This window comes from Cygnus atratus, chromosome 3 (assembly GCF_013377495.2).
Source record: "Cygnus atratus isolate AKBS03 ecotype Queensland, Australia chromosome 3, CAtr_DNAZoo_HiC_assembly, whole genome shotgun sequence".
NCBI classification, from domain to species: Eukaryota; Metazoa; Chordata; class Aves; order Anseriformes; family Anatidae; genus Cygnus; species Cygnus atratus.
The window spans coordinates 103088308-103109787 of NC_066364.1; the positions used below are offsets into that span (position 1 = coordinate 103088308).

Consider the following 21480-nt stretch of genomic DNA (forward strand, 5'->3'; position numbering starts at 1 on the left):
TTCCTTAGACAGCCTTAATATTCAGTCTGTAATTAATACATTGTTTTTTTTTCTGTAATTTTACTTATACAGAGAGTACTCATGACAAAGCAACAAAATTAATTTTCGTCAAGTAACATATATGATACATAAAGCCCTAAGTAATCTTACAGCTGACCCTGGATTTCAGGAGGTGGTTTGACAGCAGAGGTCCTGAGATCCCTGGAAACAGGATACCAGTGCACACCGCCATAAAGGATATCTGTACCAACTGAAGAGAGATTTCCAGATCTAAAGCTTTCCAGCTCAATACATTGGGCATTGTATTAAAGACTTGGGAATTTCTTCTTTTCTTTACTATCTGCTTTACCAAACTATTCCTCATAAATGCCTCCACAAACTCATCTTGATTCTTCTTGAATCATCTTCGGAGCTGCTACTGTCTTCCGTCCCGTTTCCCAGAAGAGTAATGTGTGAACAAAATAACAAACCTCCTCACTTCTGTGTAATCCTCTTCCTCAATACCACTGACATCTGTTTGTCATTGTGCTTTTATGTGTTTACTTAATTCTGGTGGTGAACTCCTTAGGTAGTAATGGTGTTTCTATAAATTTCAGTGTCTTTATTGAGCTATGCGTACGATCATCTGCAGAAGAGATTATCATTAGGATTGCAACAGCTAGATCTGCAGGATTGCAGAATGAGTCAGAATGAGAAAAGCTAGCTTCTTTTTTTCCTGATGATGTAATAATATATCAGCTACTCTCTGAACTTTTTACTAAGTTAATGAGACCGTGGGGAATTCTGAACCTCTAAAACATAAGAAGCTCTCAGGTATGAATGGGCAAAGGGACGGTTTCTAAAATGGGAAACCTGCTACACTTTGGTTGCCAAGTCAGAATACTTTGTCTTGTAAGCAATCTCTGCATTTGAGAAAAGTTTTAATCTAAATTAAGGGATATCTATGCTAATGGAAATTTTCTTATGATATAGAAGTTTATTTTTGTTGTTTTTTTTTCTCCCACTTTCTGCACTGTTATTTCTGGTAATCCTCTGTGTTGTTTGGAGTGGGATTCTCCAAATGGGCTAAGAGACTTCAGTAGGAGATACTTACACATTCCAGAGTTATTTAGAGAACTTGGAAAATTCCTCTGAAATGAGTATAGCATTAGCTAGAGAGAATGAATCGATTTGGTATTCTGTGATCAGTGACACTTGAGATGAGGTCTGAAGCTTTATATTCTCTGCTTGCAGAGGTCACTGTCACATGTGTATTTGTCTTGACATTTCTCTTTGTATTACATGTATAGTTGGTTGATGGGGTCAAAATAAACCTGACAATGGCAAATCCAGAGATTCTGCCTAGTGGTTTAAGCAGCATGGGATAGTTTAGCTCTTAGACTCTCACCACGGCCAGGTGTGGGATTCCTTAAACAAGTGATGACGTATGATTACAGGTGTTTTTAAGTCTAAGGACAACATCTTGCATTATGGAAAATACAGATTACGAAACTACTTATGTTTGATTTTGATGTTAATGCTGTAATGTCTAGTTGCTTTAAGATTGCTGTAACATGGTACCTGTGGTTATGAGTAATAATTGATATTTAAAATATTACAAAACTATTTAAAAGTATTAAGGCTGTGTAGACTAATTTTGAGACGGATGCTTGCTATGTGAGGGTAGTTCTTGTAAATTTGCACACAGATAGAAAGCAGAAGAATTGAAGTTTTCTTGAAGAAAAGTGTTATTTTTCTAACGCTACTACAGAGTGGGAGATGCCAAACAGTAGGTGTCAGCACTGCTTCAGTTAGGCACAGGCTCCCTGCAAACGTGGAGTAAGGCAACCAGAGTTAAGCACAAGTTTGCTGTGTGCTCTATGTTCAGCAAAATGAGTACCTGTAAAGAAGTGCTGAGACAATGCCTGACACTTGTTATAAACTAGCTTTCTGGAGGAAGAACTGGACAGTAGACTACATGAGTTGGAAGATAAAAACTGGTACAAATAATCCGTTTTCACTCTGGCGTATTTCCAATATACTGAAGGAAAGAGTTTCTGAAAATTGTAATTTAATTAGGTTTCTTGTCTAGCGAATTGACTAGAGAGGTTACTCGCAGAGAGACTTAATTTTCAAGGAATATTAAGAAAACTAGAAAATCAATAAAAACTAATGAGACCTAGTATGCTGAAGAAGGAAAACAAAGACACAGAACTGAGACTGGAGCAGATAGGATTAACTACTGTGCTAGGAAACTTCTGTTGCATTTTGGAATTGTGCAGTTTCGTGGTGTGGTTTTAAACTGGAACTAAGAAATTAGAAATCTTATTCATGAAAATGATGCATGTCCTGTCTAGGGGTCTGTGGACAGTTCTGCAACAGTTTTGGGGAAGGAAAAAAAAGGCAGGAAGATTTAAACAAGGAAAAAATATGGTTGCATAAACCATATGAAACCAGAAGAAACCACAAAAAAAAGGAAAAGAGAAGACACACAAATTCTGCATTGGCTCTTCTGTTTCACTGGCAACATGCACCTGAATCCAGGATGTGATAATTAAACCACAAAAGGTAAGCACAAAGGCCTTAAGAGCCCAGTGAAAATATTACGATTTCAGCCCAGTGCTTCCTTTTAATGTGCTGAACCAGAGGTTCAGCTCTCTAGAATTGTTTTTAATCTGAACAAGTACATACCTGTTTGAATTATGTCCTTGCAGGTGGATAGCACTGCAGCTTTAAAAGTCTAAGATAAAATGGTGAAAGAGCCTTGCAGTCACTCTACTAAGTTGATAAAGAAGTGCTCTTACACGAAAGACCTCACTGTCCTGAATGCCAGGTGGATGGCTATGCATGGAGAAAAGGAAAGAGAGGGTTTTTGTCGTCAATATTCAGCGACGGACAGTTGGGAGACCATTCTCCTCCACCTCTGCAACCGTTCTCTCTGGACAATGCCCCCCACCCAGATTTTGCATTGTATTGCAAAATGCTGTGACTTCCTGGCAGCTGTTGCAGTGGCACCCTGAGTATCCCAAGCTTGGCAGCATAGTCCAAAGGGAATGCAGCTGGATTGTGAGTCAAGTTGATCTATTGCTATATAAAAGGGGGCGGGTCACTTTGCTTGTTCCAATTCCTTTTCTGTTATTATTGCTGCAGAAGCACCAACCAAAAGCAGCTGGCACGCCTCTTCGTTGGCCCTTATATAATATGGGGCTTCACAGGTTACTTACGTAGAAATAAAGTCAGACGTTCTTGAGACAGACTCATGTTACTTGTCGTGTCGCTGGTACTCACTTCCCTGTTAGGTGTAGGGTTGCTCTTAGCGGGGAGAGGGGTTGGTGGTGTCTGTGGCCCTATTTGAGTCGATTTTGGAAGGTGTGCAGGATGGCGCCAGACGAGACAGGGGATGAACTTGTTTTCTTTGTGAATGGTAAAAAGGTAAGGAAGATTCCAGCTTTCTTCTTAGCTTGCTCCTTGATTGCTTGCTGATGACTTATTTTTCTAGTCTTCTTTTCTTCCTCTGAAGTTCTCTAATACCAGCAAAATTGCTATGATCACTTCTGAATATTAAACTGTTAAGGCTACTTACACTTACTGCTTTGCTTTATGGCTTTTTCCCTTCCTTATCTTTAGTTTTTGAATTATTCAGAGAGCAATATAATGTTCCTTTTACAGTTGAAATTTGTTGGCAATAATTTGCTGCAATTCTGAGGCAACTACTTTTACTAGAAATATTTTCAGTAATTACAATAGACCTGGAAAATGTAGCTCAAATATAAGCATCTCTATAATTCATATGTTCAGTAAGTAATTTGGCATTTGCTTTTAAAAAGTGACTTTAGGACAATATTTATCCCATTTCCATTTTAGAAGCTAGAAACCTTTACAATCTAAAACCCATTACCTGATCCTGTTTTGCATATATCGAAAACTCAAGTATCACCTAGGTCACCTGCAGACAATTCCCAAAGGAGTCGTGGTGCCTCACAGGAGGGTGGAAGGTGGTGCCTGCACACACTGGACGCCTTTCAGCTTTTTCTCTCCAAGTCTCATTTCTCCGTTTAGACTTCCCCAGCTAGCATTGCAGGCTCTGCTCTGCAACAACTTGTAACAAGTCAAGACTACCTCTTTTGAACTATGAATACACGTTCAGAGTTCAGCTCAGTGTGAATCTTGCCCTGCCTCTTTCCTCTTGTCTGATACCTGGGTGGAGAAACTCGTGCAGAGCAGCTGGCAGCTGAGAAACTTGGCGGCGGGGGGGAAAAGGTTGCATATCTGCAGTATAGTCTGGGGCCAAGAGTTTGTGGACATTCCCTGTGCCTTCTTCAGGGGTAAATAACGTGCAGAACTAATTTTGGGCTGGAGAATTACTTTAATCTCTTGAGGGATCACACAATATTTCTATTTCGTTAAAAAGGTCTGTGCGCTGCCCTGAGGATTGGGACAGGATTCCTATCCATTTTGCTTTTGTTGATCTTTCGTTCTAATTTAATCATGTGTAAATGTGGATTAGATTGTTGCTACGATCAGGGTGTTTTAGTTCTGAATTTGGATCCCAAGCTAGACTGGAATTTGAACTTTCCAAGGTTTTGTAAAAAAAAAAAAAAAAAAAAAAGAGGAAGCATTGGAAAAAACAAGGAAGCGTTGGAAAAAACCTAGGACGTTTGATGTCAAAGCCTTGTTTTATCTAATTATCAATTGCTAGCTGAATAATGAAGTTTGCATAGTATGGATAAAAAATTAATCCAAGGTCTCTTTAGTGTAATACTGATGTAGAAGTCAGCCCCGGTTCTGAGATTTTATAAAGAAGCAGACAACTCCTGAAGCTTTGGTTGCACATTTCAGTAATGGTTCATGTCAGTGTTAACTGACTCTTCAGCTGTTAATAGCTTCCAAAAGGATGTTAAAAACTTGAGGCTTTGTTTTAATTATAACTTGCTAATAGAGTCTTGTAAATGAGATCATGAAACAGTTGCACAGGATGATGTATGAATTTTCTGCTATGACAGGTGATAGATATACCATTAATTTGTGTTGTTCTCTTTCCGTGAAGGTTTTAGTCGCTTCAGATCCCTCCCTGTGAGCCCAAATTTTCAGAGTGAGTTGAGAGTTTTTTTCAGTCTTATGAAAGGGGATTGCCACAATCATGTATGGCAATCCAGGCCCTATCAAAGGCTAAGTATACTGTCATGTTTGGTGGTGGTAGGTTTTTGTTTGTTTGTTTAAGTATACTCACATGGAAGAGAATTGTTCTTCTGGTGCTAGACTAGCTTTAGTTCAAAACCAATATGCTGCTTATGGCAGGTATAGGAATGTTTTCCAACTCTTCATATTCAGAGATAGCTGGTGCTTCAGCATCAGTGATTGCTTAAGTATTACAGGAGCATTGCTCTGTGTATATCAGTAGAAAAGTCTGTCTTCCTGGAAAAGACTCTTGGCTAACTTATGGAAAATGTGTTGCAATCTATAAAGCAGAAAAGAGACGTAGCTGCACCAAGCTGTTTTTGTGAAACGCTTGTAGATGTGGGATGAGGCAGAGAAGGGGAGAAAGAGCAAGCGTGGGTCCTGAAGGCTGACAGCAGAAAACAAACCCTTCCTTTCTATCTGCTCTTGCTGTGTCCTGAAGTTAAAGAACATGCTGCGAATGGCATCTTCCTTGGTGCTTTGTAGCAGTTTTTATGGAACCACAGTTCTCTGTTTACAAAACCGCATTGGAGCTGGCCTTGTGAATAGTGAAAAGGTTTTTATCACATTACCTTGGCAGTCCTTAGTTGGGGGAAAAAAAAAAAGGCAGGAAACCATAAACCATTAATACTACCAGCAGTACCAGCTCATTCCACATGTCGAGACTTTCTCAGCATCATTCCCTGCTCGCTCATGGGACCGCAGTTCCACTTGATCAGAGAGGAGGAGGAGGCCCAGAGCCTCCAGTGACTTTTTTTGGTTCCCTTTTTGGTTGTGCTGCCAAAGTCACTAGAGCTATGCCCCCAGCAGATGAATGTCCAAGAGAGGTAACAGATGATTGGACTCATTTGGCAATCCGGTCTGTGGCAACAAACATGGAGTTTGTTGGCGCACTTCTGCATATGAGAGACTGTGATCAAAGGGTGTGAGCTCCTAGGCAATGCTGCTGAAACACCAGGTAGCAAATCAGGGTATGAATCCACCTGTCTGGAGTCCTGACTAAGTATTCCTGTCAATTTGCTGTAGAGACTGTGACAGCATGACCAGTGGGAAAGGTTACTGCTGTATGTATTCATGACAGCTTCACATTGCTAATGGGTTGCTGATATTCATATGCACTTATACTATTGTCATAGTACAAAACTGCACGGTAAGAGGAGGTTGATAAGATAGGGACTTCCATGGTAGCCAATACTACTCTTTTGCATTAGCCCAGTCTGTCATGTTGTCAAGAAATAGTCTCGGAACAGCTGAATACTTCGTAGTCAGGGTTGTTTATTTTAAGCACCTCTTCGCTGGGAGTGAAACTTGGCACACAACTATCACAAAGTTATCTTGGTAGCCTGCCTGCAATATGGTGGAAAACAGCACATACAATTTACAGGTAATAATGTCAATTCTGGTTTCATCAACTGGAAAGCATGTCACATATGTAGTATGTAAGTTTAGTTCAAACACGCTCGATACTTGTATTTCTATCCTGAATATTAAGGCTTGGGGGGGGGGGGGCGTCTATATTGGAAACCATATTAAGTGTCTTCCAAAGCCTGTGGAATTTTAATTTCAGATGGAACTAGACAAAATACAGATATTTCTCTCATCCATTCTCTGCCCAGCCTGTACCTGTGCTTGGGATTGCCCCAACCCAGGTGCAGCACCTTGCAGCTGGCCTTGTTGAACCTCATGAGGTTTGCACAGGCCCATCTCTCAAGTGCTTCAAGGTCCCTCTGGGATGGCATCCCTCACTTCCAGTGTGTCGAATGAATGTCCTCCAAACTCATAACCTTTACCTCTGACCCCACGTCTCTGTCAGCATTGCAGATACACAGCTACAGTGGAGTTGTTTGAAGTTAGTGAAGTAGGAAACTGGGCTGTGAGTTTGACTGAGCTATGAGTGTGGGTTGTTCATGATGACATTCTGCATAGTAGGAGCCACTTGCTGGTAAAGTTGAGCAAAGGTTTGGCAATGATGGGACTCAGCACATGCTTGAGTACTTCACTAAAAGCCCGTGGAGCTGAGTGGCTACATGCTTTGCTGAATAAAGACTTAGGCTTGTGTTTTACTGTGTATTTAAAAAAAAATAAATCTGTAAAAGCAGCTATTTGCCAAAACTTCAGTTGCTCAGTTGGAGTACGTAGTGGAATGTTTTTTGAGAACTTTCAGGAAGAATTCTTGAGGCATTTTCTTTGATCTAAGGATAGTGTTGACGTGAATATTGTTTAAATATTCATCTGGAAAACTGTTCTGAAGGTTTTTCTCTATGCCTGGCTGTCTTGGGAACTGGTTTGAAAGGGTTTGCAATGGCCATTGCTGAAGATCTCGGGAAGGAACTCAACTCACAGTGAGGGTACAGATTTTTAGGGAAGGCTCTTGGCTTGGGAAATGTCTGTGAAAGGCGAGTAGTTCATGGGAGACTAGTAGTCACAGGTATTTCTTTTGGAATTACCTGCTCATGTCTGTCTATTTACTGAACTGCTGCATAGGGATTTATGTGCTTGCACCGAACTGAATGGTCACGAGAAGACCAATACATGCTCTTGCTAGCTTATGCGTATACAGGAGGCAAGGGTATGAGACTGTACTGCATTGACTAGCAGCAACACAAGTGCTGCGTGATTTACTGGAAGGCATCCCAGGGACAGAAGGAAGAACTGTTTCTGAAATAGTGTTGTTCACGAATGGATGAAGCCGACTCAAAACCTGCAAAGGAAATTTGTCCTTGGTTAGGATTTCATACTACTTCCTTCTGGATGGCTACTAATATAACACGACTACATTTAACATTGTCGGGGATGAAAAAGAAATTTCACGGCATTTTGTACTTGCTGTCTGACCTTTGGTACCTATAATAGGGTTTCTACACTGCTTTTTTTTTTTTTCCTGCACAGTCTGTTACCAATGCTGCTTCTGTCTGTCTTCTGTGTATCTTCTCATTTTCTCCATCTCTTCTACTAGTGATAAGTGGAAGGGTGAGAGGTCACTTAAGCCTGATCAGTAAGACTGATATGCAGTGTGTGGAGATATCAAGAATTCAAAACTCAAGTCTAAAACACAATTCTTTCTTTCTGTACTCACAAATAATTCTGCTTGCTATTTTTGGTGAAGGGTTTTTTAGGGATTGCCTTAATGGGCCATGGCTGAAACACTGTGGCCTACATGATATGTATACTTTTCCCTGTCTCAATAAATTCAAGGCATCATTGTGTCTGGACACCTATAACCAACACTGCTGAATGAAAAAAGGGCAGTTGATCTGCGGTTCTACTCCCTGCTTCTGAAAAGAAGTTGAAGAAACACTAAGCTTTCTCCTTGCATCTAATGTATCTACCTGTGTTGTAAAGTTTTCCGTGTGTAAAAAGTATCTTTCCCTTCTTGCAGGTGGTGGAAAAAGATGTGAACCCAGAAACAACTCTGCTAACCTATCTAAGAAGAAAACGTATCCAATGTCAGAAGAAACTGCAGAAAGCCTTAAATGCCTATAGCATTTCATAACTGTTTACTGCCTAACAATGAAGTTGAGTGCTAGGCAGAGGTTGTCCACAGACCATAGGAGGGAGTGCTCTGCATAGCCTGGTATTATTTCATTCTAGAAAAGATTAGAGAAGGTATTCCAAGCTTGAAGAACAGAAAAATACTTTAAATAAACCTTAAATAATTTGTTAATACTTTAAAGGGCGATCTCTCGGAATTGCTAGCAATTGGAAGATAGAAATGACTATAACATTGAAGGAAATTTATCTTTGTTTCACAAAAACTGTAAAGAATTTTCTTGCCAAAACATTACAGCCACTTGAGTTGGTTGCTGCATCATCCAGTGATTTGGATATTTCTGGATCTATTATATCCAATAATTTGATTATCCTATGGAATGCGTATCGTAGGGAAGGCTAAGGTGATCCAGAGACCTGCACTTGGAGTCCAGAGTTTCAACCACATACTACAGGCATGTTTACGTGAAGAGATGAGATCAATCATGTTTCACTCCTCTGAGATGCTGTTCACACATGACTCAGATTTGCTTCAGGAGCTGGGTGGCTATTACTACGGTGACGAGGCTGGCTATACTAGATCTAGTTCTGTCGGTAGTGTCATTACATATTTTCTGAGTTTTTGTTTGCCCAACTGGGAGTGGACATGCTCTAGACTGTTCATGTCTGTGTTGGTGTATTCCTTAGAAAGAAGCATGCATTCTTATTCTAGCTTTGCTGCCATGTTCTAGTTTTCTAGGATATAAATCATGCTTCTCTTGGTAGTTTCCAAGAGAACTATCAGCAGCCCAGTTTTATCTGTTTCTTGGGTAGATAAATAAGGAAAAACAAGCGACCTGTCTACTGTGCCTGTGTGCGTTTTTCACTGCTAGACCTTTTGTGTCTAAGCTTGTTAATATTGAATGTAAATAGCTTCAAAGGAGATAATAGGACTCTTTAAAATGTTACGATCTTGTGCATGAGCATTCTGATGAACTTATTTTGTAGACGTCTTGCTAGTGGCAGAGAAGTACTTTGAAAAACATGTTTTATTGAGGCAGATTAGCACTATTGTCACAAAACTTTGGATCGCACAAGAAAGCTATATTTCTGCTGAAGTAGGCATAGAGATTTATGAAAATAATAGCTCTGGCTCCAAGTTTCTCTCTCCTGCAGTTTTACGGAAACCGGGCTACTGATAGTCTGCTTGACTGATTGTGTTCTTAGAAGCCTTTGCTTGGGAAGCCACCGTAAATGGGACCAAGAGAGATGCTGCAGTGACCAGGCCATGACTCTTGAGATGCAGGTAGTTTGAGAGCAGTTCAAGAGCAGCGCCTTTGTCAGTTGTAAACTCTGCGACCTACAGCACTGTGTGATTGCCCTGCTTGGGTGCCTTCCACGTGGTAGGAATCACCAGGTATAGGAAGAAGTCAACCACCACCAGTGAGGGGTGCTGAAGATGTCACCATGCGTCTCAGGAATGTGGCAACATGCCCGAGCAACTCCTGCTCAGCAGTTACTAAGAGCTTTGTCTCCCATATGTCATTCCTTTTCTGAGTCAAATGAAAAGTGAGAAGTGTTGAAGTTCAGAAATCGTTGTTTATTTTGAGTTTATTTGATCATGGGCTGCTTCCTTATCAGGGCTTTGCGATGTTGATCTCAAAGATCATGTGCCAGCATTTAGAGTCTTTTCTTATGTCAAGTTAACTTATTAAGCAGGAAAAATATGAGTGTTTTGTTTCCAGCAAGAAATTGTTTCTAAGACTTGATTGACAACTGTTTGAGCAGGCTTCTGCCAACACTCTTCTTGTTTTCCTTGATTCCTGTATTCTCAGTGGGCCTATGTGGAACCAAACTAGGCTGTGGAGAAGGCGGATGTGGTGCTTGCACTGTTATGATATCCAAGTATGATCCGTTTCAGAAGAAAATCATGTATCCTTTGCAGTCTGGACTCTGGCAGAGTGTGAAATGAAATGGGGATAGTTCCAGGTTCTTGACATATCACTGTTTTAAAAGGTGTTATATAATGTATGTTTCTGCCAAAACATCATTTTTCATTTTCAGAATATATACTCAGAAGGCTGAGACAAGAAGGTATTTTTTTCCGACAGCATTGTACGGTGCTGATGTAGAGTATTTCTTCTTGCTCTGAACTCCAGTGCACAGCCTCTGCCTTTTCCCAACTCAGAAAATGTTTATGTTCCTTTCTTGCAATGCAATATAACTTTTTTGCTATGCTGACCCAAATAATGACAAAATCTTTACTGCAACTGTATTACTACAATAATCTGGTTTCTGTATGTATTCATTATTCCTCTACTTCTGTGGCAGCCTTCAGAATGTCTGTTTCCTGAGAAATGTTTTTTCCTCTTCTGTGTTTAATTCATGTAAGAGTGAAGCAGTGGAATCAAACCAAAAGGAGAACATAGACAGGAGGATGGAGCAGAGGTACAGGCCTTAGTTTATTTTTCCTGTGGGGAATAGAAGGCCCTGAAATCTTGGATATACTTGTAATAGTGCTTGGAGATACTTTAACTTGGGATTATCTAACTTAATGGTTATATGTAGTAATATGACCTTCAATAGGATATCTTTAGGGTCATTATTTCTGTCTTGATAGAAAAGAAACACAGTAGCTAGTTCTTGTAAGAATTTTGCTGGTAGACTGCAGTTTTTCCTCATGTGTGTCATCTAGAAATGTTTTTTTTTGTTTGTTTTGTTTTTGTTTTTTTTTAAGGAAAAGGTTAAGTGCTCTATGCTTAATGTATGTTTTTGTGCAAGTGAGTGTAGGCCAGCTGTATAACATCTTGGTATTTGTAGTGTGTCCCCATAAATTACTTATATTAATTCTGTAGCTTAACATGCAATAATGATGTTTAAATTTCTACGTCAAATCCTGTGGTGCATACTCAGTTTAAACTTCAGGTGAAATTGATAAGAACTTTGGTTGAGTAGGTACTGTAGCATTTTGCTTGTAATACATTCAGTACATCTATTTAAGTTCTTCTGTCCAGTGCCACAGTTTCTGATTACTCTTCAGCCCTCCTGGTTGCCTTTTTCCTTTGCTGAGCAGCACTGTTGAATGAAAATGACCTTAATTTATCATTTTAGCCACCATACTGCCAATGCTTGCCTCTTCCCCATCTGTGCTCTGCATCATGTAGCTGTAACTACTGTTGAAGGCATAGGAAATACAAAATCCAGATTGCATCCAGTCCAGGTAAGCTATTAATGTTAACTTCAATTGTTAACTTTAAAACCCTGTATCCACACTTTTTATTCTACTCAATCATGTTCCAGTGTATTGGGACCTTCATCATAATGTTAAAGAGTTAACATTATGAGTAAGAGTTAACATTAAGAGTAACAATCTTAAAGCAAAGAGACTGTCCTCATGATTAGTCTTTACTTGCAGGAACAGCTAAGGGATGGAATCAAACTCCCTTGTCAGTTCCAGAGCTCTGTTATGCCCTAGCAAGTTAACTGCTGCTATCCTGGCCAAATTGTTAATGCTTTTGTTCTGGGGCTCTACTTGGTTCACATCTTTGATCAGAAACTGGGAAAACTGATGTTGTGCTGAAAGCCTATATAATGACTGTGAGCCAGGAAATCTGAGTTAGATTTTGGCCCTGCTGTAGTTTTCCATGAATGACCTTGGTTTCTCCTCCTGCATAGTTAGGAACCTGCAGTGGTAGGAAGGAATGAAAGGAACGTGAAGTCTTGCTCTTCCAGCAAGGTGTTCTAATGCACTTCTTACGGAAGCACACTTCAGCATTGTCAGAGATATTGCCCCTTTAAGGGAAACTATGATTCATCTCAGTTTGTACAGTGGGTTGGACTTGTATCTGTCTGGGAAAGCAAACAACAAAGAGAAAATGTTAGACATGCATGAACGAATGACATAGTCAAAACCTTCTGTTTTCATACCTCCCCTGAAGGCTCTTAACAACTGAACTTTGAAATACAGTTAGTTTTCTATCATGGCAAAGCTGAAGAACTCCCAGTCTCATTGGAGGCTTATAGTTATTTTCAGTTACTCTGGAAATTTGAAGCCTAGACGCAAGCTTTTCAGTATACTCTCCTCTTTGAAGTCTGCTTCACAGATTAAATGACCATCTAATTGAAGAACACTTGATAATAGCCTTAGCTCTTCCTGTAAGATTTCTGCAACATCTCTGTTTAAAAAAAAAAAAAAAAAGCGCAACCATGAACTCGCTTTGATATTACAAGCTGATGGTTGCTGTTACTTTTCCCAGGAGAGAATAGCAAAAAGTCATGGGTCCCAGTGTGGCTTTTGCACTCCAGGCATTGTCATGTCCATGTACACATTGCTTCGGAACAAACCTGAACCCAACATGGAGGACATAGAAGATGCTTTCCAAGGTAAAAATCACAGTCATGCAGAGATGCAACCAGTGCTGCTTTCATAACAGCTGTTTCACCAAGTGGGTTGGAAGTGCACCTTCATTTAATGTATTTCATGAAAGACAATTGTTATGAGGTTATGCTATGAAGTAAACAAAAATGGCCTAAGGCAAGTCCCACAGAAGCTCACTGTTTGTCCTGAAGCAGTGGCAAGTGGTCTCAGTCTTGTATTAGGACTTCACTGAGCTTAACAACAAATACGTCATCAGTGCCTTAGAGGTTTATAAGAGCCCTCCACATCTTGTGGAGGTAAATTCATCACTAGGACAAGAGCTTGCAAAGTGACAGAGAGCATCTGAGCCAGCCAGCCTTAGATAAAGGACCATGACAGCAATATACACGATGGAATAGGGCAGAATCAGACTGTCAAAATTACCTCAGAGGATCCTGTTAATACTGAAATTAGAGAGCTATTACCAGGCTTCTGACAGTGGCCTGAAAGGAAATCAGATCAATCTCTTTGCAATTCAGGAGTCTGGATAGTTGGTATGCTGATTAGACTTGCATAATTGAGGTAAATGAATACCAAAAAGGGCAGAATGTTTTTTTTACTAAATTAATTTCTATCTAAAATTTCAGTGAAAATGGGTGGTAGGATTGCTGCAAAAATTATTTATGAAATATTCCTCCTCCCGGCTTTTTCATTAGCTTTATCTATATTTGACAAGGTGAGAAACAACAGAATGTTCTACAAGAGGATAAATGTTCAGCTTAATAACACTAAGCGTTTTTCCTTTTGCTCTGGCTATGCAGGAAACTTGTGTCGGTGTACAGGATACAGACCCATTCTGGAGGGATATAGGACGTTTGCTAAAGTAAGTGGCTTCAGATAGTGTTCAAATTATTCTGGAATTTTGTCTGTCTTTCTTTCTGTTAGTAAAATACAGCATGACCTGAAAAGGGGAGGAGAATATACGTGCTGTACCCCAGCTCCAACTTTTGACACATTGTATGTGGTTCATGCATTGAAAAAGCAAGAGCGACTCACTCACTGCAGTTTCTCGAAGTGGAATGCTTTATTAAGATCCACCTGATGGTCCCTTTTTGGATCACAGGTAATCAGGTGCTGTAATTCTCTTCTGTAAGTCTGAAAATCTCATAATTGCTGAATAGTTGCTGATGATCCCTGATGTGGAGAAGGTGTAAAAGGGTGGTACATGAATAGGAACAGACTGTGGGGAAATTTGATCAGACAGTTGCTTGCTTGAAAGATAACCAGCAGAGATGAAATAACTCTGGAAATAAGTTGAATTCACAACTATATAGCTCTTGCCCCAAATTCTCGTACTGGATAGGTGACAAGTGAAGCTTTGCTATAAGTTTTCTCTAGTACTTTGATCCTAAAAGACTTCTGGAGGCTGTAAAGAAAAGTATTCACTAGGTACTTCCGTGATTAGTAGCCACTCATGGGGCTACGTTGGTATTATGTATCAAAAGTAAAAACAGAAATTAGAATGCTGCCCATTAATTTCATCTCATTATCCAGAATTATACTCAACATAAGAGAATACAAGCAGGAGTGAGATATGTTACAAATGGTTGATAAAGCCAGTCGATATAGTCTACTTAGATTCCCAACAGTCTTTTAATGGTGTCTCATCAAAGCCTTTTAAAGAGCATAAGCAGCCATGGGGTAAGAGGCAAGATCTATGTATCTATGAAAAAAAGACAGGAGATGGCAGGTAGGAGAAAATTGTGTGTTTTTCAATGGAGGGAGGTCACTGGTGGAGTTTGGCTGTCATGAAGTCCCAGCCTGTTGCATAAGCAAAGGCAGATGCCTGCTGTTTGCTGCCTCTTCCAATACAAAACAAGGTGTCAAGAAATGAAACTAGTAGGAGTCTGGTACAAAAGCAAGGGAGATGTACCAGATAACTGGCCTGGAGAACTCACCAAAGGGTATTGTGGGGACCAAAACCTGACATAGGCTTCAGGGGAGACTCTGCAAATACTTGGAAGGAGAACTACCAAGGATTACTGAAGTGACAGAAACCACAGTAGACTAAAGTAGTCTCCTGAGCTGAAATCAGTTAGACCCTAGCAGAGTATTAGGTGTTGTATATATTCACCCCTTTTACTCTACTCTCTGCACATGCCTTCACAGCTGCAGCTGGACCAGAGTAGTTGGCTCAATTGTTAGGGCCTATCCACAAGAACAAGAGGTCAGTAAAGTGGACATGCCCTAGCCATCACAATGCCTTCCACAGGCAAGGGGAAACAACTACTTGCTTGGGAGATCCCATCTCCCATTTTTGCTTTGGAAATAGAAAACACGGGATTAATTTCTCTCAAAAGGGAATAAAATCTGCTTAATTCCCTTAGAATCTGCGCATTTTTCTCAGAACTGCTTTTGTCCCCACAGAACTCGAATTGCTGTGGCAGAGCAACACAAGGCACAGGATGCTGTCGTAGCACGAGGGAAAATAGCATGGTAAGCTGAATTAAAGAAGCCATAAGCTCAATTTTTAATGTTGTATTAGTAGAGTTTTTATGTAGTAGCCATTCCTCTGGCCTTACTGTAGTACAGGTATTCAGAGATGTCTGAGCTGGTTTGCATGTCTGTCTTGGAAAAATACTGCTGTCTTATATTCCTGAGTGGCATGACTGGCCATCATGACACAGCTTTTAAAAGAGTGAGCTAGGTTCCTTCTGGATCTGTGAGGTGAAATACCATGGTGACAGCTGTAAGAAATGTGTTACTTGCTTTTGGTATATTGAAGCTACCTTTCTGTGAAAACACTTCCAAAAACCAGTTAACTCTCTGGTATGATCTTTCCCAAACTTCATAGTCTAATGATGAATGATTTAATGACCATTCCAATAAACTGTTCCATTGGATCTTCTTGGAATATCTGGATTAAAAGAGCTAATTTTATGTACTAGTTGAGGTACAAATGGTGGAGGGATCAAAAGAAGGAATCCGGGCATAAGGTAGTAGGAATGTAAAATGAATTTAGGAAGGAGAATATAAAGAAATTATTTATTGGAAAACTCCAAGGAATTCTTATGGATTATAGTTGTGTGGAATACTTTAGCAATTAAGATTACTTTGAGTTCTTGCATCAAAATGGTTTATTAATGAGAAAATACTACTGAAAATTTCTGTTACCCAGGGATTGATAAAAGGGAGGAATATAACTGTAAAAGCTGGAGTTTTCTGACTTTGTGCAGAATAGCTGAAGTATACTTGTTTCTCTTCAGAATGGGAGTTGTGGAGGAAGAGCCAATGGTCCAGGCTGCTGCATGAATGAAAAAGAGGACAAGGTGGTAAGGTGTTCCTTAAAGTACTTTTTGCTTCTTTCTTATGTTTTGGAACCTAACTCTGCTTTGCTCTGTGCCAAACCCCGTTGGTTGTAATTTGTATTTATGCCAAGCGCTTTGGATTTACCTAGCTTTTATGCTGATGTTAACTCAGAAAAGGTTCCTTTGTCATCTAACATGCCAATGCGAAAGTGATGACTCTCTTGATTGGAAAAAACCTGTGATGAGTATGTTCAGGTTCAGGTTTCTGACCAGACCTATTCTTAGCAGAAAAATCCAACTGGGAGAACTTAGAATGCTGGTCCAGGTTGCATCTTTTCACTGTTTGCCATTATTTGCTGCATGAAATATTAAGAGGCATTTGATTGGAAAAAGGAATGAGTTAGTGTTATATGTAGATAGATTTCTCCTCTACCTACTATTAGTTTGCATTTTTCTCTTTCATAGACAATGATGTCTTCTAGCCTGTTCAATTCTTCTGAGTTCCAGCCATTGGATCCTACACAGGAACCAATCTTCCCACCAGAGTTAATGGTAAGTTAATTCCAAAAGACCAAGTATGTCGTTCATTGGCTTCATTTTTCCATGCAGAGTTTGAATGTCCCCAGGGTCTCTGTCCTGAGGAAACGGTAGTACAAAAGATGGCTACCAATAAAAGAAGCATGGGCATAAACTCTTCCCTCTTTATAAAAAGACCTTGCCAGCCAGAATGGCTTAAAAGATACTGAGTCTTAAGTGTCTTCCCCAGCTGGCTGCCTGTCCTTGAGTGCTCTTGGGTTGCCTTCCTTTCCGGTCACTGCCTGTCAAGGGATGGAACTGTTGCTGGCATCTGGATTTCAGTTTAGTAGGTCATCTGTAAACCTCTATAGTAAATACAATTGCATCTGAGCTAATGACCCAGTAATCCATTTTTAGTGTAGGGAGAGAAGCAGGAACTATGGGATATAACTGAATATATGTTTGAACAAGGTAACTTCTTGAAAGCCCCAACTTCCCTCCACTCAGTAGAGCAAGAGGAAAATCTGACTGGCTTACATCAAAAGTTAGGTAAAGAACAGCTTCTCTCCATGTTTAATTTCTGTCTTTTTTAGTGTAGTATTCCCCAAAGAAATTGTTCTGTAACAACAGAATTGTTCCAGCCAACAATCATGTCCAGTATGTGACTTGTTTACAGCTTCCTTCATACTTAAGAAACCAAAACTCAGTTGTTAATTCCGCTGCTGCACCCAACACAATCAAGCCAAATGTGTCCTGAGCTACAGCACTAGCAAGCTCTCATGATACTGTAGCCCAATATATATTTAGCCGTAACTAGGCTCCCCTCTATTTCTTCTCTAAGAAGTACCTCTGCCTGAGAGTTGATCTGATGTTGTTGGGAGACAGCTATGTTAGTCTGTTTTCTTCGGTCACAGAATGAAGGAATGAAAAAGGGAACCAGAATCTGACCTTATTACTTCTGAGATGGGTGAAGCTACCAGTATCTGCCACAACTCGGGGATGATGGAGCATGCTGGCAGAGGTGTTGGTAGGGAGAAGTGGCAACAGAATGCACCTGGCAGAATCAGGAAGGAAAAACTTTTGTCAGCGTGACAGAGACTCTTGTCAGTGATAGCGGAAGAATGGAGAATGGCTAACTGATCAACAGTGTGGATATCACAGGTGCCCGTCAGTAACTTCACTGAGAGGGAGCCTGGCCTGGTATAGGCATAGGCAGCACATGAGAGATTCTTGGCTTGATGTAGGGTCTGAACTCCATCTGAACTCACTTTTGCAGAGTCAGAAAAACAAACAGCAGAAGCAGCTGTGTTTCAAAGGTGAACGTGTAATGTGGATCCAGCCTACAACTCTCCAGGAACTGGTGGCCCTCAAATCCCAATACCCCAATGCCAAGCTTGTTGTAGGGAACACGGAAGTGGGTAAGAGGAAGAGCTAATGCTCATTATCAGCAGTTGGAAAACTTTAAAAAGCTTACCTAGACCTCTGAGCCTTTGTACTAGTTCTGTGGAGTTCTGAGAAGTGGGGAGTGGCATAGTATAAAATTTCCTTGTATTCAGAAGAATTTGGTTGTGAAACCTGTGTTTTGAAAGATGTTCAAGGAGTAAACTCTTAAGACTTGAAATGTTTTCTCCCATTGATGTTTTCTCCGATAATATATTGTTCTGCAAACATGAGGGGTGAGAAAGAGAGTTAAGACATATTGAGTAATTCTGTTATTCTGAACAATTAATCCACAATCTCCCATATTTTTCTGTTTCATTGCATTCATTCTTCTTTCCTGAAGGATTACGTACAACAATAGCCAGATAACAAAAGTGCTAAATAGTGTATTTAAGGTTATTGAGAGCCAAGAAAAAAGTCTCTAGAACTTCCTGGTATTAATTGGAAACAACTCTTAGTTTATCTCTAAGACTATACATGATCAATGTGTTAGATGGTCAGTGAACTGACTCATTTATAGACCTGCTTCCGTTTCAATGGGAAACAGTTAATTTAGGCTCTCTGTCACCAACGTGTAACTGAAGGAGTCTTACTTTTCATTAAGGTGTTGAGATGAGGTTAAAGAACATGTTGTATCCAGTGATAATAGCACCAGGATGGATCGCTGAAATGAATGCTGTTCAACATACTGAAACAGGTGAGCAAAAAAGAGGCAGAATACCTGTTGAGTGGGGATTCCAACAGAATAATAAAGAGGGTATGAAGGAAAATCCCCAGATTAAAGACTACTTTCTATATCTGTTAATGTTTCTCCCATGCAGGGAGTCAAGTGAGTCCTATGTATAAATAATTTGAGAATCAAAGAGAATTTTCAATGGAAGGTATTTTAAAAATTTTATCTCAGTTTGTATGGTGTTTTATTTATATTGATTGGGTTAATAATGGGTTTCAATGAGCAATCTTCTTATTTAGAAATATTTTAAAATTAGTAATTGGGGAAAAGAAACTGGATTTCACGGTCTGTGTGACTAAGTTAAGTATTATATTTATTTTTGTGGTGGAAGCAGGTCAAACTTACAAATAGAAGTAATTGAGCTGATGTAGCGCGTGGGGCCCTACTACAGTGAGGCAGAAGGGTGGTGGGTTACTGTCACATGAGAGGCAATACCAACATGAGCTGTAATTTAAAAGAATTCGTTCTGAGGATGTGATGTTTACATGCAATGCATAAAAAGTACTTTGAGCGTCTTCACCAAACCCTTACTGCCTAATTAAATTAGTGGCATCTAAGCTTTGTAGACACAGTTATAACTGTCCTCCCATATCTAGACTTTTGGGAGAAGAAAAACAACACTTTTTGTTTGTTTACAGGGGTCACCTTTGGCGCTGCCTGTACTTTAAGCTCAGTAGAAGAGGTGCTGAGAAAAACAGTGGCAGAGCTTCCTTCTTACAAAACAGAGGTCTTCCAGGCCGTCCTTGAACAGCTACGGTGGTTTGCAGGGCCGCAGATCAGGAATGTTGCAGTAAGTGATGTAGGAGTATTGAGGACTGGAACTGAAAGCTTGGTCTGAGGAGCTGGCCTCCCTCATCCAGCATTGCTGTGCCTGGTGCTCCCCATATAAGAACACAGGCAAAAAAAGAAATTGCACATAAAACAACCCCAGGAATTGATAGCAACATGGGGTCTCAGGTGGTGTCTGCTGCAGTGATATCACAGATTCAGCAAGCAATGGCAACATAGTGGTTGTGCAGGTCTTCCATTACTGTTATTGGGATAAGTGGGGGAAACTGTAGAGAGGTTTGGCTGTGACTTAACAAAAATGTATTTACAGAGCTAAAAAAAAATAATGGACTGGATGACCTTTGACCATTCCTTCCAACTGAGCTATTCTACTGTTTGACTTTTCTACCAGCTCTGGCAAGCTGGCCTGCTTTTATTTTACACCAGACTTTATTCAACAAGTTATTATGCCATGTATTTGTACTGCAGTCCAAAGACTTTGTTTCCTCAGCATTACTGGAAAGACCCTACATAATTTTATGGATCTTCCCTTCATTACAGCTACAGCAATTGAATTTTGGCATTGTTGGGCATATGTGGTTTGAGCATAAAGTAATTCTGATGCATTACCCAAAGACTGTTCCGAAAATTGTTTCAGATAAATCTTAGTTCTGATGGGACAGCAACTGGTTTCAGGGGTTTTCTGTTTTCTTACTTCAATAAAGGCCTGAAATTGTTGAGTGAGCAAAAAGAATATAAAGGCAAACTCAAGGCTAACTAACCACTTGTGCATGAAGTGTATGTATGAAGTGTATAAAGTAATGTAGGATTACAAGACATTATTGTTGTATCTTCAGTTTCTTTTAATATTTATCTAATGCATTTTTTGTCACTCTAGGCTCTTGGTGGGAACATAATGACAGCAAGCCCAATCTCTGACTTAAATCCTGTGTTAATGGCAAGTGGAAGCAAACTGACCCTGGTATCAAATGGTAACTTACATTTCTTTTTGATGGTGAGGTCGATGAAATAGTCGACTGTCCTTTCCTATGCATTAGGTCAGGTCAGAACTTGAAAATGCATGTTAGTAATACATAAACTATTCTTAGTTTAACTTAATAGGTTTTTGCCCTTTTTGACTTTCAAGTTTTTTTAGACTTAAGGCTGGTTTCCCAGAGAATTTTGAACTTCTCTGTCAGAATGAATCTCTAGTACTGTGCATGCACTTACAGAAACATCCTTGTGAAGAGCTGGTTGAAGGTGTCTATTCATGAAGAAAAAAGGCATATAATTGTTTCTGTCATTATCATACTTTGATACTAGTGGATTTTTGAGATAAAGGTTAAAACCTGTATTTTTTTTGTTTGTTTTTCTTTGAAGAAAGCCAAATGTCTCAATCTGTAGTTGCTCTTAGGAAGAATTTTTTTCATAAAGGATCCATTTGAGGAGCAGACTGACTGCTCAGTGACGTTCTCCTGTGATGCATTTGTATGCAGGCTAAAGAAAGAAGGGACTTGCATTGAAATGTTGGAAACTGATTCACTTGGAGACTCAGCTTTCATTAGATAGTGGAGGGAGGACTTTGAGAGAACTCTTTTCATCAGTTCCTGTGCAGATAAAACTTCATATGTACACCAAAACTGTCATAAATTACATAAGGACCAAAGTAAAGCTGAGAAAATCCTTTCTAATTTGGTGAAATTGGGTGGGGAAAAAAAACCTGATATGCGAAG

The 21480-nt window shown here is 39.8% G+C and overlaps 1 protein-coding gene across 4 annotated transcripts in view; it reads left to right on the forward strand.

Annotated features, from left to right (window-relative positions):
- XDH (xanthine dehydrogenase) overlaps positions 1–21480 on the forward strand; it is a 75385-nt gene that overhangs the window by 23060 nt on the left and 30845 nt on the right. Inside the window, exons 1-13 of one of the 4 annotated variants that reach the window (XM_035559508.2) lie at positions 2581–3045; positions 8537–8594; positions 10461–10557; positions 11737–11845; positions 12882–13008; positions 13804–13865; positions 15410–15478; positions 16249–16314; positions 16756–16842; positions 18083–18224; positions 18851–18943; positions 19618–19769; positions 20646–20739. In XM_035559508.2, the coding sequence (XP_035415401.1) occupies positions 2806–3045; positions 8537–8594; positions 10461–10557; positions 11737–11845; positions 12882–13008; positions 13804–13865; positions 15410–15478; positions 16249–16314; positions 16756–16842; positions 18083–18224; positions 18851–18943; positions 19618–19769; positions 20646–20739 (1396 nt within the window). In that variant the 5' untranslated portion in view covers positions 2581–2805. Of the gene's footprint in view, positions 1–2580; positions 3412–8536; positions 8595–10460; positions 10558–11736; positions 11846–12881; positions 13009–13803; positions 13866–15409; positions 15479–16248; positions 16315–16755; positions 16843–18082; positions 18225–18850; positions 18944–19617; positions 19770–20645; positions 20740–21480 lie in introns of those variants that run through there. The other 3 variants (XM_035559527.2, XM_050709759.1, XM_035559519.2) reach the window with 3 other exon arrangements.